This window comes from Fistularia commersonii, chromosome 14 (genome assembly GCF_037954325.1).
Source record: "Fistularia commersonii isolate RoL2024-O1a breed Wild chromosome 14, RoL_Fcom_v1.0, whole genome shotgun sequence".
NCBI lineage: Eukaryota > Metazoa > Chordata > Actinopteri > Syngnathiformes > Fistulariidae > Fistularia > Fistularia commersonii.
The window spans coordinates 1,319,949-1,336,823 of record NC_141297.1 but is presented as its reverse complement, the minus strand read 5'-3'; the positions used below and the strand labels follow the sequence as shown (position 1 = coordinate 1,336,823).

At 41.9% G+C, this 16,875-nt stretch overlaps 1 protein-coding gene across 1 annotated transcript; it reads right to left on the bottom strand.

Moving 5' to 3' along the window:
• Nucleotides 1-754: 754 nt before the first annotated feature.
• dnajc11a (DnaJ (Hsp40) homolog, subfamily C, member 11a) lies at nt 755-12,588 on the bottom strand. Its single transcript, XM_086160090.1, has 16 exons — nt 12,490-12,588; nt 11,186-11,315; nt 11,023-11,096; nt 8,734-8,835; nt 8,469-8,597; nt 7,047-7,169; nt 6,376-6,449; nt 6,111-6,300; nt 5,952-6,037; nt 5,759-5,875; nt 4,697-4,852; nt 4,498-4,567; nt 4,244-4,301; nt 3,244-3,386; nt 3,021-3,150; nt 755-1,206 (listed from the first exon to the last, which is right to left on the bottom strand). Exons 1-16 carry the CDS (start codon nt 12,559-12,561, stop codon nt 1,181-1,183), a joined length of 1,680 nt encoding a protein of 559 aa, XP_086016216.1. The 5' UTR covers nt 12,562-12,588; the 3' UTR covers nt 755-1,180.
• Nucleotides 12,589-16,875: the final 4,287 nt, after the last annotated feature.

The following is a 16,875-nucleotide window of genomic DNA, read 5'->3' as shown; positions in this document are numbered from 1 at the left end:
GAAGGACCTTTTGGTCTGGCAACGCTTTTGATTAATAGGTTCATTTCTGTTTGTTGCGGAAACACCTGGGGAGAGTCGGGATTATTCGGCGGACATGACACATTGTCTGACAGGGCAGGGGTTCCCGGAGAGGGACCCGAGGGGCTGCCGGGTGATTTCCACAAATCAAATCGGATTTGAAAATAATGACGTATTTCAACTGCAGCTGTTTTTCTCAGGATTGAAAAATGAAGAAAACCACCCTGACCCCAGCAAGTATTAACAAGCGGACAGAAAGACGAAGTACTACTTTTCAAGAAGCCGAAACTTCTTGTCTTTATCATAACTGGTATTCGTCACACACCGTCGCTTTAGTTTAGATATAAACGAGACGTTTGTGGATGCCGCTACTCTGATAACCCGAAATTGTCAAATGAAATCCAAAACTCAAAATGTTCCCTCGGGGGATCGATCAAGACAAAAGACCGATGTCATTCCACAGATGCTCATCCTCCGCTTCGACAACACTAGCATTATTGTTCTTTCCTCCAACAAGGACTTTCTATGTTTGGTGTTTTGGAAGGAAGGACACACAAATCTTTTGTTTTTTTTCCTTTTGCATAGGTGAGAAAGAACATTTCCAGTGGCTTCAACGCACCTTGATGAGAAGCTCAGGCACGTTGTTTGAAACTATTTCCAGAAGTGCATGCAGATTTGGGATGCTGGTAGGCTAGAGATGCTCCTCATCACACACAAAAATAAAACGGCAACAGGATAGAGACTGATCTTTAATAATATGGCAAATAAACAGAGGTGCATTTTGTGTTTTCAATCACATAGGCACTGGAGTTCATGTACAACACTGTACACAGAACTCGATCATATATTACAAGCGCTACGAAAAATAAATGGACACCGAGGGAGAAGACCCGGCCGATGCGATGGTGGATTTCGGTGTCACATTAGAATTTCAAGTAGACCGAACCCCACACACACACCTTTTCCATAAAACCGAATCGGGGTCGATCCGGTTCGCGATGCCGTTCACTCCGTTATGCATATTTCCGACGAAACAATATAAAGACGAAAAGGTAAATGCATGGTATCTGAGTAACGATGACTTGGATCCGTGTCGTATCTAAAATGCCTTCTGTCCGACGGCTGTGAGGTTTTCTCTTTTTGGTCAGCAGAGGAGGAGGCCCTATGTGTCCGTGTCAATCCTGTGAGCTGAGCAGAGGAAAACGAGCACAGGAGTCAGAAATCACCCTCAGGGTAGGTCTTAAAATACTCAAGCGAAGGGGGGCACCTGGTTAATAAATAACCCAAAGTACGTATTACTCTCTCTGTGAATAGTTAAAAGGGTTCATAAAAAAATCTTCTTGGTGTAAATTTATTTTTAAAATATAGAACAGGTTTGTTTAATGCATCAATAAGAAGGGCCATCCCCTGCTTGCTCAGTATCTCCCTCTCACACCACAGACATCCCAAAAACATTCTTATCTCAGGGCTTTTCTCTGTAGCACTTTTCCCCCCGCGAACAAACTAAATAAAATCCGCCGCGAGATAATCGTTCCAGATAAGCAGAAGCAATAGGAAGTTTCCACCGCTTCCACCTTTCTACGTTGCAAAAAGGAAAAAAAAAAAAAAAAGAAAGCGCTTGTGGAGGCGAAACACTTTGTTGTGAGACGCTCCTTCTTTAATCACAAGCCATGGGAACATATTGACTCTGCTGGCGGAGCGTCGTGCACGGGCCGTCTACAAGTCAAAGTCTGTTTGGATAAGAGCAAAACGGAGTAAACCCGTAAAGGCAGACAAAAATGCAGATGTGTTTTGCACACTTACAATATATATTTGTGTTGTGTGTATATATATGTATGAAGATTTAAGTCTGATGTTTTTTAATCCTAACACACAACCGCTCTGTGGTTGCAAAGTGGTTATCAACACTGGGGGGCAGATTTTTAACAAAAAGGGAATGTTCGATGAAGGAGGGGGTCACCAGCGGAAGTAAAGTTTGATTTAAAAAACAAACAAACATGTAAAGTGCTGGTTCATGAAAGAATAAGCCGTAAAGGCGTCTTCTGCTGCTGGACTTAGCACTTTCAACTTGCAAAATACATATTTTATTGCCTGTTTATATATTGTATAGTTATTTTATTGCCTATCTGTATTCTTCTTCTTCTTCTTTCGACTTTTCCCATCAGGTGTCGCCACAGCGAGTCAACTTTCTCCATTTAACCCTATTCTCTGTATCCTCCTCTCTCACACCAACTACCTTCATATCCTCTCTCACTACGTCCATAAATCTTCTCCTTGGTCTTCCTCCAGACCTCTTGCCTGGCAGCTCCACCTTCAGCATATCCAGGTTTGGACATGAACAGAGGAGTGTTCATGTCCAAACCTTCTCAGTCATCGCTTTGTCTCGGTCATACATGTCCTGCACCCCCTGACAAATTCTTCTTTTCCTTTTGGCTTTTCCCTTCAGTGGCCGCCACAGCGAGTCAACTTTCTCCATCTAACCCGATTCTCTGTATCCTCCTCTCTCACACCAACTACCTTCATATCTTCTCTCACTACATCCATAGATCTTCTCTTTGGTCTTCCTCCAGACCTCTTGCCTGGCAGCTCCAATTCCAGCATCCGTCTACCAATATATTCTCTATCCCTCCTCTGTCCATGACCCAGCTATCTCAGTCTGGCTTCTCTGACCTTCTCCCCAAAACATCTAACATGTGCTGTTCCTCTGATAGACTCATTCCTGATCCTCTCCATCCTGGTCACTCCCAAAGAGAACCTCAACATCTTCACCTCTGCAACCTCTAGTTCTGCCTGTCATTGGAACAGTTTCTAGTCCATACATCATCGCTTGTCTCTCTGTATATTTTATATATATTGTCTATTTTATACAGTTTTATATTTGTATTGTCCAGGACTACAGATGGAAATTAGCTATGAGCTATAATCTGTTACAAACATCTCTGCCTCAGTGCTTAATGTATTTGTCCGCTGTCCTAATTAACTTCTAAACAAAACAAACTTACATTGCTTTGGTATCCTGAGTGGTTCTGTGTCTCCTGACAGGACTTGATGCATGACTCCGCGGAACTGATACAGCACCTTCAGGCTCTTCTCCTCCCCCAAGCAGGGGTCGTAGAATCCGGGGAGTCCCGACTAGATCGGGGAAACGAGACGGGGTCCGAGCGGTGAGTGAGGCGGCTCCGGCGGACGGACACATTCTGCGGGGCTCAGATCGAACGTACGCACCTTCGACGCCTCGGTCAGAATGAGTTTCGAGTCTTTCACCAGACACTGCAGAGGCACGGTCACGTCGATGACCTTCGCCCTGTCGTGTTTTCGGCTGTTGTCGGTCACAAACTTGCCGTACCAGGCGTTGAGGATGATGAGACCTGGAAAGGCCAGAAACGGCGAGACTCGACTCGTTTCAAAAAGGCAAACGTAGCGAAATTGTCCGACTTGAATAATATCCAGTGATCTTAAGATTGAAAGCATTGTTCAGAGAGCTGACATCATGGCTGATACCCGCGGAGTAAGTGGATTTAGCCGGTTCTAATTCACACACGTCGAGCTAATAGGACATTTCCGCAAACGCCTCATGTATGTAGTTCACAGAATAAAGAGCAGCTGCGCATCTGTTATAACACAATGTCGTTACTTTCTAAGTGCTTGGTCGATTGGACCTCCGATGATACTAAAATCAAAGCAACCTCTACGCTGACAGTTGCTGTTCGCCAATTATCACTTTGCTAACTCTCCAGGTGAAAATTACCCCGTCGGCCGAAAGCTTTTCGCTGAAGCGGTTATTAAAGCCAAAGTAAAACGCTCCAATTATCAACAGTCAAAATAGAGACCGGAGGGTCATTTAAAACGTCCTCTTTGACTTATTTCTCTATTAACAATTTCAACACTGCTTTATAAAAGCAATCAATATCACTGCCAAATTTACCCTGGATACTTACCTGATTTTTGCCCTTTGATTAAACAAGCATAGGGTGTTTCAAACCTTTTTTTTTGTTTAAATCAGAGACCCCACCCCCCACCCCCAACATTGAAGTGTTTATATCTTCTATTATTTCTATGCAATTCAAAGTTCGATCGCGGATCGATTTTTGTGACGGTGTGAATGCCACCTTATGCGAAACGGTTAAGAAAATCCCAGAGACGGGAATAATTTTACAACCTCCTAAAAAAAAAAAAAAAAAAAAAAACATTACGCCGCGGATAAACTCGTCCTTAACCGTCTTACCCATGCGAGACTCCTCGGCTTCGATAATCCTGCGCACGGACTCCTGCATGAGCAAGACCTTCGGCGATGAAGGGAGACAGACACAAACAATGAGAATTCACATTTCATCTGGATTATACTAATGAGTGTCACTAAGACTTTGCTTCCCGTCTAATCCTATATCAGCCCGTTTTGTGACTGCATTCCCGTCACATACGCCACCTGCATCCGTGATCTAGCGGTGAACTCCGGCGGAAGGCTTAGGAAGTACTCACAGCGGCCTCGGCCTCCTGTTTCTTCCTGGCTATGTTAGAGGCCGAGCTCTCCCGCTGCTTCTCCAAGTCTCTGTTGAGTTAAAAGATAAAAGCAGGAATAAGATGAACTCTTAAAACCTGGCTACGATGGTGCGTGCGGAGCTTTCGCCCGGTAACACTTTGTGCATAAAATAACCAACTTAAAGTGGAGATTTCTTACTGTTCCTTCTGGGCCCGCATGTAGGGCCGTATAATTAGTTGCTGCATGGCGAGGTAGAAAACCAGTGGTCCGACTGTGGCGTAAAATACTGCGCTAGGCAAGAGCTGATCGGTCAGGTGGATGGGGAAGAAATATGTCTGGCTGGCTCTGTTTAGTCTGGGGGAGAAGAAAAAAAAAATAGAGAGAGAGTTGGTTTCATTATTTATGTCTAAAAGGCCTTCACTGGCTGCTAAACCTGGTTCGTCAGGTGATATTTGTAGAAAGTTCTGCTGAAAATAGAATTTTAAGCACACGCAGTACCTTGGTTGAGCGGCAATAAAGGTTAGTGTTAGGCCAGACTGGTGTGTGCTGACGGATTTAGGCTAAGATATTTGTGATGCGGTCAACTAGTTTCTGCCAGGAGGTAAAAGAGGAAATATAACGTTATATTTGTTATATCGTCCCTCCATCACAGTAGTTGCGTTATGTTGGAAATCCCATCAATTTACTCCGGGATCAATGAAGTATTTCTGATTCTGAAAAATGCAAGGTAATGTAATGTGACAATATATGTTTGCAAGATAAAAAAAAAAGAAAAAAAAAAAAAATCATTAATAAAAATTCCCAATTAAAAATCAGAAAAAAAAAATCTATACAAAATGATCAAAAGAAATTGTTTATAAAATGTAATAAAATATAAACATATGTATATAGAATATAAAAAAATGTTTATAAAATGAAGAAAATCAATAAATTATCTCGCAAAATCTGCATGAAATTGTAATTTGAAATGATAATTTGTAATTTGCCACACACTATGCTGGGGGAGAGAGACACAACCTGTGTGTGTGTGTGTGTGAATTCTAATTTATTTCCCAACATTTTAACCATTTTTTGCAACACACAAAAAAAAAACATCAATTAAAATAATCCAAATATGTAAGTAACTGTCGCTGCAAGCCTTTAAAAACTAAAAATCAGGTCCCATTCCGGCAGTTTTCAGTCTTAAGTCAGGTCCGTCTGCTATGAAGTACATCAGGATGCCGCCTAGCGCGCCACAACGGACCGGAGAGCTGGACTCACTTGATTTTGAGGGAGACTCCTTGGGGAACCCCGATGCTGACGGTGGCTCCCAGCACGCTGTGTCGACTGATCTTCCTCTCGGCGCCGTACTCCACCACCGTCCCGAAGAAACCGGATCTGTAAAGCGAAAACACCGTGGACGCGTCTTTGCGGTGCGGACCTTCTCCGTGAAGTAACGTTGTTGACGACTTACTTGACGGAGCCTTTAATCTTCGTCTGGTCGTCATCCTGGAACTTGTACTGGTAGCTCATCATCATGAAGGTGTGAGGAATCCCAAGCTGCTCAAACCATCACATTTTCTTTAATTCACACGAAAGCGTGCATTGACCCGCTCTGGATTACGCTGCTAACCTGCATTGCCAAGGTGAAATGGCTGCTCTTGGTGTCCCTCACGATGCTGGTGTTCATGGAGGACTGGATCCCCCAGCGCCACTGCAGGTAGCCCATCGTGTTCTTGTCCAGGTGGCGGGCGAGAACCGTGGTCACCCCGGGCCGAACGCCCCGGGACGAGAACTGGAGCCCGCACTGAGCGGTTATGAAGCTTGAGCCCGGAAGCGAGATTGTTATCGAAAAAAAATTGAAATACAGATGTGCTTTGCGGTGTCGCTGAACTTACAAGCGAGGCGTCAAGTTTCGGAATATCTTCATCCCAAAGAGTGGTCCGTGTGAGTCGCCGGCGCCAAACTCGATCTGCGCACACACACATCAAAATTTAATTTCTTAAATTGATGCTTCATGCTGGCATGGAGGAAAGACACTTTTTTTGTGAAATCAATAAACAGGGGCGTGCCGCTGAAAGCACAAATGGAGGCTTTGGAGCAAAAAGGTCGACGTACTATTTATCAAGCGACGGCCGTGGAGTGGAAACATCTGAAATTGCGATCAAAACATCCCGTCTCAAATATAACTCGGAGGCGCGACTGTGAAAATCAGGTTTTTGTTTTGACGGCATTTGTAGAATCACTTTAACGCCACATCTATACTTTTCCAAAATACTTGTAAAACTCATCATATCGCAAGTTTCTCGCAACCGTTTGAGTGGGCGATCCTCCCTGATCGGGTTCGATCCTTTCAAAAAAAGAACTGAGATTATTGTTTCCTTGCAAGACGACGATTCTGGGCGGAGAAAAAGCGAAACGATGCATCGCAATTTGAAAGTTCACTTTATAACAGTCTAATGCCAGTCACAGTAACGTGGACACAGAAGCGACGCCTCTTTACCTCCCTCACGGCCTTCAATTTGATTACAATTTGAGCGAGTGTGTGTCTGTGTGCGTCCCGCCGTACCTCTCCCCACCCCTTAGCGGAGGTTACTCGTCTCAAGGCCAAGTTGATGCTGCCGCCTCCATTTCCGTTGTGCGTCGACAAGGAGCCGGACAAAATGGCCGTGTCGCTGGTGGTGAGGGGAGCCTGCGGACGAACGAACGCAGAGGGCGGTGAGGAAAAAACTTTTCACAAGCATTTCAATGAGACGAATAAGACGCGGCACGCGACCTTCGTATTAAAAGCTAATTAAAAATAAATTAGAATCACTCTGCCATGTTCTTGGAAATGGCTGTTTACAGAAATCTCTTGGGGATTTTTTTTTTCTTTTTCGCCCCCAGATATGTGTTTTGAAGATCTTTTTCTTAGGAGCTGTTTTTTTTATTTGGAAGTGTCTGGCTGATTTTGTTTTTTTAACGGTGACTTATATCGGCCAGAATAAAAGGAAAGGTGCACAAGACAGTTGTGAGACCAGCGGTGTTGTATGGACTAGAAACTGTTACAATGACCAAAAGACAGCAGGCAGAACTAGAGGTTGCAGAGATGAAGATGTTGAGGTTCTCTTTGGGAGTGACCAGGATGGAGAGGATCAGGAATGAGTCTATCAGAGGAACAGCACATGGTAGATGTTTTGGAGAGAAGGTCAGAGAAGCCAGACTGAGATGGTTGGGTCATGGACAGAGGAGGGATAGAGAATATATTGGTAGACGGATGCTGGAATTGGAGCTGCCAGGCAAGAGGTCTGGAGGAAGACCAAAGAGAAGATCTATGGACGTAGTGAGAGAAGATATGAAGGTAGTTGGTGTGAGAGAGGAGGATACAGAGAATAAGGTTTGATGGAGAAAGTTGACTCGCTGTGGTGACCCCTGAAGGGAAAAGATGAAAGGAAAAGAAGAATTTGTCAGGGGGTGCAGGACATGTATGGCCGAGACAAAGCGATGACTGAGAAGGTCTGGACATGAAGACTCCTCTGTTCATGTCCAAACCTGGATATGCTGAAGGTGGAGCTGCCAGGCAAGAGGTCTCGAGGAAGACCAAAGAGAAGATTTATGGACGTAGTGAGAGAAGATATGAAGGTAGTTGGTGTGAGAGAGGAGGATACAGAGAATAAGGTTAGATGGAGAAAGTTGACTCGCTGTGGCGACACCTGAAGGGAAAAGACCAAAGAAGAAGAAGAAGACGACGACGACTTATATGTGGTACTTTTGCCTCAAATTAAGAAAAGAATCAAGTCAGAAATGCAGAAATCGGCGCAAAATTCAAAGAACAGTCGACATTAAAAGGAACGGGCCACGTCTAGATTCAACTCCTAAAAATTAAATGTCGAAATATCGGATTTTATCGTCCGTGCGATTTCACAGATGGATGATATTCCATAACCGTTCCGCCCCGACGGACACGGACCGAAACCGGGGGTGAAACCAAGAATCCGGGCCGGTATCTCACCTCGATGGACTGCGATATGTTCATCTTGTTGATTTCCACGTGAGGCACGCCTCCTCCGACCACGTCCTCGTAGTCCTCCTCGTATCGATCAAAGAGGTCCGTGGCATCGATTCCCACGCTGATAGTTCCCTGTGAATACGCGATCGGATTCGTACCGTGTTAATAATGTATTTTATATGCACACAATGGCAAATGGCCCTTTAAATTAAATTTAGTTTCATAAATGTAATCCGGGGCGCGTTATCTACCCCTGAGCATACCGTACCTTCGGATTGGTCCTTTGCTGGAGCCTTCTCTCCTCGCGCTCTCTCTGAAGACGCTCGTACTCTTCCCGAATCTCCGCCGGGGTTCTTTTTCTCTCCACCACCTGGAATATAAAGATACGGCTCGGATGCGAAGGAAATAGGGCGGACATTTTGCCGGGATTTTACACTCCTATAATTTCCCTTGTGTTAATATTTAGTGTGCTGTTAATCACGTAAATGGGTTTACTGAATATAGATGAAGAGCCGTGTTACAAGCGTTAAGGGGTGATGTCATATACAAAGGGAACATCTCGCGCTACAAAATGTGGGCCCCCCTTCGTTAAAGGACTGCTGAATCAACTTTCATGGAAATTTTTTAAGAACGCGGGGACGTAAAATACGGACGGGCCGCCGCCTCGACGCGCAGGCCTTTAAACCCTCCATACCACTCAGCCCTGAGCTTTATTACCAGCGATAGTAACGGCGCTCACCACGGGCTTCTTTATAAGGTCAGCTGGTCTCCTCTGTCTGACAGGCTCAGTAATCACTGGTATCTGTATATTTATGAAGCCCTACTCGCTAAATTACCACCTTATATCCCCTCTTGTGCCGCTGTGGTACACGGGCCAAGACTTAACACGCTCCAGTAATTGTCTACTCCGTCAGGTTCCCCTGTGCTAGAACTAATCTCATCAAGGCTGCTCTTGGTATTAGCGAGGCAGACTGCCGGTGTCCCATGCTACGTGACATTGCACTGAGTGGTCTTGTCTCTCATGGACGCTTTTCACTCAATGATCCTCCACCATCAAGTGCTTTCTTTCATTTGCCGCTGCTCTTGAGCTGCGGGCACCGGCCCGTTTCCCGTTTCGATCCTTTGCCGGCACCGCTAATATTTCCTGCCGTACCGTTAAGACATTATCGTGGTCTTACCCCTCGTGTTACAGACGGAACCTTCTGGGAACCCGCATTTATTTATTTGATTTATTCCGAGAACGGGATATGAAGATTTACATTCTGCACCGACCGGGCTCCGGATTAAGATTCATTTAAGGACTTTAATTCTATGTAAATCTTATATTCCGTTTGAAAATAACCGAGGTGTCATTCAACGAAAAGGCCAATTTATTTCTTTTATATATTTATTTTTTGCCGGGATTTCACAATTACAGATTTAAGAATCTCACAGTTATGCTGAAAAAGTGTTGGCCGATAAGCAGTGTTCAGCGTCGACTGTATTTCTCTTTTTTTTCAGTGTTTGTTTCTTTTTATTTCAAGCAACAGTAATAATAATAATAATAATAATGATAATAATAATAATAATAATCATGAAATTTAAATTACAAATACAATAAAAAATAATTTTACAAGGACTGTTATCAGGCTAAGCTAACCTATTTAAACTACATTAACCATCTTCAAATTGCACTTTGTACACGTTGTTAATTTGATGAACATCTCTTATTTTGATTTGGAAACTGTTCAAATTAGTCTAGACCGCATTTTGGGATTGAGCAATGACCAAATACAGCATAGTCACACAACACCTCGAGGGTCCAGGACATGTTTGGAGTGTTTAACCTGCAGCGTGAATTTCACCGAAAATTCGCAACTTCTCGCAGGAGTCAAACAACATAGGTCGGTTTATGAAATATACTGACTCGTTGAAGCTGACGAGGAGCTTTTCAACCTTGCCAAACATCCCACTCAAACAGTCCTGACATGCAAAGAAAGAGAAGACCTGATACTTTTACTCTATATATTTAAAAGTGTGCTGCCGTCCACGGTTTCAAGCACGCCATCCAGGTGAAAGTGAGGACAGAAATGTTTGGTGAGGTGTGTTGAGCGTGGTGTTCCGGAGAAGAGCTGTGTGGTGTGTTTCAATATTAATGGGCTTGTTCCAAAGCCCACGCCGGTCTGCGCCCCGCTGCGTGCACGTTTTCCAAGTGAGACGCTGCGAATGCTAACACATCCTGAATTTTTCAAATAGATTTTATGAAGCACGACATTTGGCCATGTCTGCACTTTGGCTTGCATTATGACGTTTATGATAAATTCAATATGCCGCGGTTTTAAAAAATGCATGAGTTAAGGTTATGAAATTTGTGAAATTCAAAACTCCAATGAAGCCTCATCTCCAGTGCCAGCAATGTGTAAAGGCAGTGTATCAGTGTAAGTTTTGAAAAGTTTAGAAGATTATTAGCCGTCAATCCGCACAACGCCCTTAAAGACAGTATTTCTGACGCACGGCGACGGTCTGCCTGAGCCGGAACGGCCCTGGGAGAGGCTACTAGGGTCACTAATGGACTAACCTCCCATCCGTCAACATCGAGTCCTCGCTTGCCATAGATATCATAGATTGCACGTGCCTGTGGGTCACTAAGCACTGAAAAGAGACGGATAACCATTAGCAAAAAGTATATATTTTTTTCATCCTCAGTATCCTCCATGCGACAACACTTGAGCTACTCTTACCTTCATAGGCTTCGTGTACAAGGTTAAAAAGCTGTTCTGCTTGCCGCTTTAGCTCAGGGTCACGGTGTTTGTCGGGGTGATACAGCATGCACAGTCGCCTGTATGCCGCTTTCAACTCTTCCTGTGTCGCCTGAGACGCAACGATGGCACAGAAAAAGAAAGGTGGGAGAAAAATACTGATGGTAAATATATCTACAATCCAGAAAATACATCGAGAGAAAGGACAACTGTCAAACTGACCTATCAGGGAAGAAATGGGAAAAAAATCAAAACCAGATGTCAGGCTAAAATAAAACACCGTTTTCTGATCCAGGTAACAAGCCATATTTATGGATTAATTTTTGGATTTGGCCTATTTCCGGATAAATCACAAATTTGTGAGTTAATATTATTGTTTGTAAAATTTGCCGCTTTTTTTTTTAAATTTGACATTGTCAAGTGTGTATTGAGAGAGGAACCAGAAAGATAGCGACTTAACAAAAGAAATGAGATGAAAAATAGTCAAAATTATTGATACACTAAAATGCATTTTAATGCGAAATTATTTGCCAAATTCTATATTGTATTGGTCAATACCAGATTGTTATTGACCCATTTTTATTGTACTAAAATTAATCAAATTTAAAGCTAAAAAATAAATAATTTTTCAATTAATTTTCTGTTATTAACACACACAGGTGAGACGTTTTCTAGCAGCTGTCCGTATTTAATTGGTGACACACGGAGCTCCGGACGTCTGCGCCGACCTGACAGCATGGAGGTTTTGGTCATTCACACAACACCAAGACAAAGTGTGTCCAAATCGTAAGTTGATTTCGATTTCTATCATTTTAATGTTAAAAAAATCTCTTAAATTTACTTAGAATAATTTTAAGTAAATAAAAAAAAAAAGAAGGAACAAAAACGAGATCCCTCGGACGCCGTTGCACATATTTGAGGATCTAATATAGCTGTCGCGTTAATTAGCTAACTAGCTCGAAGGTGCTTTGAAACTTATAAATAGCTTGAATTCATTGGTATCATGAACAAGTATGATAAAACAAAGTGTTTTCCATAACAACGCATAACCGTTGCTTAATTTGATAAAGTCGTAAACTCGCAACTTGTTGGGAGTTATGATAAGTACAGTAGGCGGTTGAGGAGTCAACGCACAGACATCAATGTCGAGGGTCACAAGTTAGCCACCTAGCTCACGCCAGGTAGGATTAGACGCCTAACGCGGATGTAAAAAGCCACGGGACCCTACGGAATAGCTTCTATCATCTCACACACAGACACTCTTAAGAAAAAGGAGCATAATGTACCTCCCTCCTGACATTTAACAGGGAATAGTAATCATCACTGCCGATCTCATCATCGTCCAAGGCAGACGCCATATTTACACCCGGTCATTTCTTCTTCGCGGCTCCAGATAAGCGACAACAAAGACATCCCTACTCAATATCGCCCCCTAGCGTCCCGGAGGGGTACTGCATCAACTAATTATTTCACCTCGCCTTTGCTTTTATTCCGCTTGCGTTTTTAGTTTTTCGGACATATAAAGGTATTCGCACTTCTTTTACGGCTAAGATAGTTAATATTTATCCAAGGTATTAAAATATCTCGGATTTTAGGTTATACATTTTCATAATAATGTTTAGCGAGGCATTTGCCATCACAGAAAACAATATTTAATGATTCTTGTGATGATTTTCACCAATATTGTTATATTAATATGAAAGTTTCAAACGTCAGATTTTTTTTTTTGATATAATGCACCTGCATCTGCATCTGTTAATTATGGATTATGCCTACATACTTTTTTTTTTTAGCATAAGTAGCCCATGCTGTTCCACCCCACCATAAAGAGATGCCATTCATAAACAATAAATGCGGAGAGGCGAGAAACGCGCATAATCACATAAGGTCTTTCATCAGTTTATTACTTTTTCTTTGCTGCAACAAAGCTGTTGAGGGCACGATGGCAGAGGAGCTGTCCTTTCAGCACCACCACCTCAAACTGCATGCTGACGAGATACAGTCCCATTAAAAGGCGATGTGACGAAGGCTGTCTTTAAATGCTGCCCAGAGTGTCAGAGGCAGAGTTTATTAAGTTCAATTTTCTCTAATTAGATTGCTTGTGTTTATTAATGTAGCCATATACTGCAGAGCGGTGTCACAATTATGGAAAACCTCGACAGCGCCGATCCCATTCCTGGCTTGAAATGTGTGCGTCGCAACCGCATTTGTGATTCCCTCACAGAGATGTGGGATCCACCTTCAATAAATTCCCCCCCAACCCCCCAAATGATTGAAAAGTTTAAGGACAGCCTCCAGCTACGGAAGCCCTATGAGGTCATCCATTTCCTTATTTTATATACTCAGTTTTCCCATGACAACAAGTTAATTTAATTTCCTTTCTTGAGATCTTAAGTTACCCATATAATTATCTCGAAATAATATGATAGAGAAACTTTGCTTTCCCAAGATAATGATATAATTAATTTGAAATACTGACCAACATACTCATCATCTATTGAATTATTGCGGGGGAAAAACATTCACTGTGGCAATTGAGAATACTGATTGCAGATCAATTTAAGCGGAATTTGACACAGGGTGAGGAGCTTCATGAGTTATTGCAGCAGACATTAAACATGTTTGTGTGCGCTCATTCTCAGTATCTCCAATGAAAATGCCATTATAGCCTGGAAATGTTTCTTTTTTAATCACAGGCTCACGCGAGCATACCCTTCATTGATTGCGTTTTACCATAATCACGCTAGCAACTGAGAATGTTGGGTGCTGATTCTCTAATTTGAGCAGCAAAATATTTTTTTGACCTCAACGGGCTTCCATACTCAGTAATTTGCAAGGTTTTGCTTTTTTTTTTTTTTTTTTTAATGTGACCTCTCATCTCACACTTGAACAGCTAATCGGGGCACATCTAGATTTATTTGGATGGAAGACATGGAAGCTTGGGGGAGGAAAGATGGTGATGCATTGCAATAAATCACCTTTATTTTATTTTAGCTGTTTTTTGCTCGGTGTGGGGGTGTAGGAGATCCTATCAATGACGCAATGTCTATTAACAACTTTTAGTGTTACGCCTAAAAATAAGATATAAGTAAATAAGTAAGAGTTCATATTCAGTCGCGGGAATACTTTTTTTTTTTTTTTTTTTTAATTAGACCTCTCATCTCACACTTGAACAGCAAATCACCGGCATGATTAGATTTATTTGGATGGAAGACATGGAAACTTGGGGGGATATAAATCACCTTTTATTTTATTTTAGCTGTTTTATGCTGGTTTTGGGGAGGAATACTATCGACAATGTGACGTTTAAAAATAAAATGTATTGTGATGTCTAGAAAAAAAAAAGTCATTCAGTGGCAGTAATTCAGTTCTCTATAATTGAATTGTGGCTGTTCAAACAAAAATGAATCCTTGTCTATAAATACGCTAGCAACTGAGAATTTGCGTGCTAATTCTCTAATCTGTGCAGCAAAATTATACCTTTTTGACCTCAACGGGCTTCCATACACAACAAATTGCTAATTATTGAAGCTTTTTTAAAATGTGACCTCTCATTTCACACTTGAATGGCATGTTTAGATTTATTTGGATGGAACACATGGAAGATGATGATGCGTTGCAATGAATCACCTTTATTTTATTTTAGCTGTTTTTTGCTCGCGGTTTTGGGGGGAATCCCATCTACGATGTGACACTTAAAAAAACTTATTGTGACGGCTAAAAAAAAAAAAATTCATATTCATTCATGGTAACGCATTTTTCTATAATTGAATTGTGGCTGTTCAAAAAAAAAAATCATTGTCTATAACGACTGGCAACTGAGAATCTAGCATGCTAATTCTCTACTTAAATGGCAAAATTATACCTTTTTGACTTCAAGGTGCTTCCATATACAACAAATTGCTCGTCATTGATGCTATTTTTCAAGTTTGAGCTCTCGTCACACACTTGCACGCCATGTTTAGATTTATTTGGATGGAACACATGGAACCTTGGGGGGGGGGCATGATGATACATTGCAATAAATCCCCTTTATTTTAGCTGTTTTCACTGGTTTTTGGGGGAATCCTATCAACGATGTGACATTTAAAAACAACTTTTATCGTGACATCCAAAAATATTCATTCTTGGAACGCATTTCTCTATAATTGTGGCTGCTCAAACAAAATAAATCCTTGTCTATAATGACTGGCAACTGAAAATCTTGTATGCTAATTCTCTATTTAAGTGGTGAAATAATACCTTTTTGACCTCAACGGGCTCCCGTACACAACTAATTGCTCATTTTTGAAGCAATTTTTCAAATTCAACGTCACATCTCACTGTTTTCAGATTTATTTGGATGAAACAAATGGAACTTTCGGGGGTGTGTGTGTGTGTGTGGGGGGGTGACGATAAATTGCAATAAATCACCTTTATTTTATTTTGGCTGTTTTTTCGCTGGTTTTGGGGGGGAAATACTATCAACAATGTTATGTTTAAAAAAAACTTTTATAGTGACATCTAAAAAAGAAGAAATTCATTGGTGGTAACGCATTTCTCTATAATTGTGGCTGCTCAAACAAAATAAGTCCTTGTCTATAATGACTGGCAACTGAGAATCGTGCATGCTAATTCTCTATTTTAACGGTGAAATAATACCTTTTTGACCTCAACGGGCTCCTGTACACAATTAATTGCTCATTTTTGAAGCTATTTTTCAAATTTGATGTCTCATCTCACTGTTTTTAGATTTATTTGGATGGAACCCTCCGGGGGTTGATGATACATTGCAATGAATCTCATTTTTTTTATTTTGGCTGTTTTTTGCTGCTTTTGGGGGGAAATACTATCAACAATTCGACGTTTAAAAACAACTTTTATGGTGACATATAGAAAAAAAAAAAAATCATTCATGGTAACGCATTTCTCTATAAATAGATGTGGCTGCTCAAACAAAATAAATCCTTGTCTATAATGACTGGCAACTGAGAATGCTAATTCTCTATTTAAACGGTGAAATAATACCTTTTTGACCTCAACAGGCTCCCGTACACAATTAATTGCTAATTTTTGAAGCTATTTTTCAAATTTAACGTCTCATTTCACAGTTTTTAGATTTATTTGGATGGAACCTTGGGGGGGGGGGGGGGGTTGATGATACATTGAAAAAATCACATTTATTTTATTTTAGTTGTTTTTCGCTGGTTTTTGGGGGGAATCCTATCGACGATGTGACGTTTAAAAACAACTTTTATAGTGACGTCTAAAAAAAAAAGTCATATTCAGTGGCGGTAATGCATTTCTCTATAATTGAATCGTGGCTGTTCAAACATCAGACATTCAAACCAAAAAAAAAGAAAACAACCATTTCTTATTTTTAATAAAGAACAGCGTTTCCGCGATTGAATCTGAACAAAAAAAAAATTAAAATTAACATTTTTTTTTTTTTGGTTTTGTTTTACGTATCTGTAATGAGGCGACGCGCGCGCATACGCAGAGCGGCACGCGCGCCCCCCCGCGCGCGCGGGGGGGCGCGCGCGGGCGGGCTGGCGGGCGCGCGCGCCCCGCGTCAGCCAATCGCAAGTTCGCTCCGTCCGGACGGACTCGCCGCGTGCTCCTCCGCTCCCTCCTCGTGCTGTCCTCGCCGTGCACGCGCGTGGTACCCACGGTCGTGAGGAGGAGGAGGATGT

Bases quoted from the DNA above. Each gene is read 5' to 3' on its own strand.
- dnajc11a (XM_086160090.1), bottom strand. From the start codon at position 12,561: ATGGCGTCTGCCTTGGACGATGATGAGATCGGCAGTGATGATTACTAT. The intron at 4,853-5,758 runs GTGAGTCCAGCT...CTTCTCCCCCAG, and splicing joins GGAGTCTCCCTCAAAATCAA to ACTAAACAGAGCCAGCCAGA. The intron at 4,568-4,696 runs GTAAGAAATCTC...TTAACTCAACAG, and splicing joins ATGCGGGCCCAGAAGGAACA to AGACTTGGAGAAGCAGCGGG.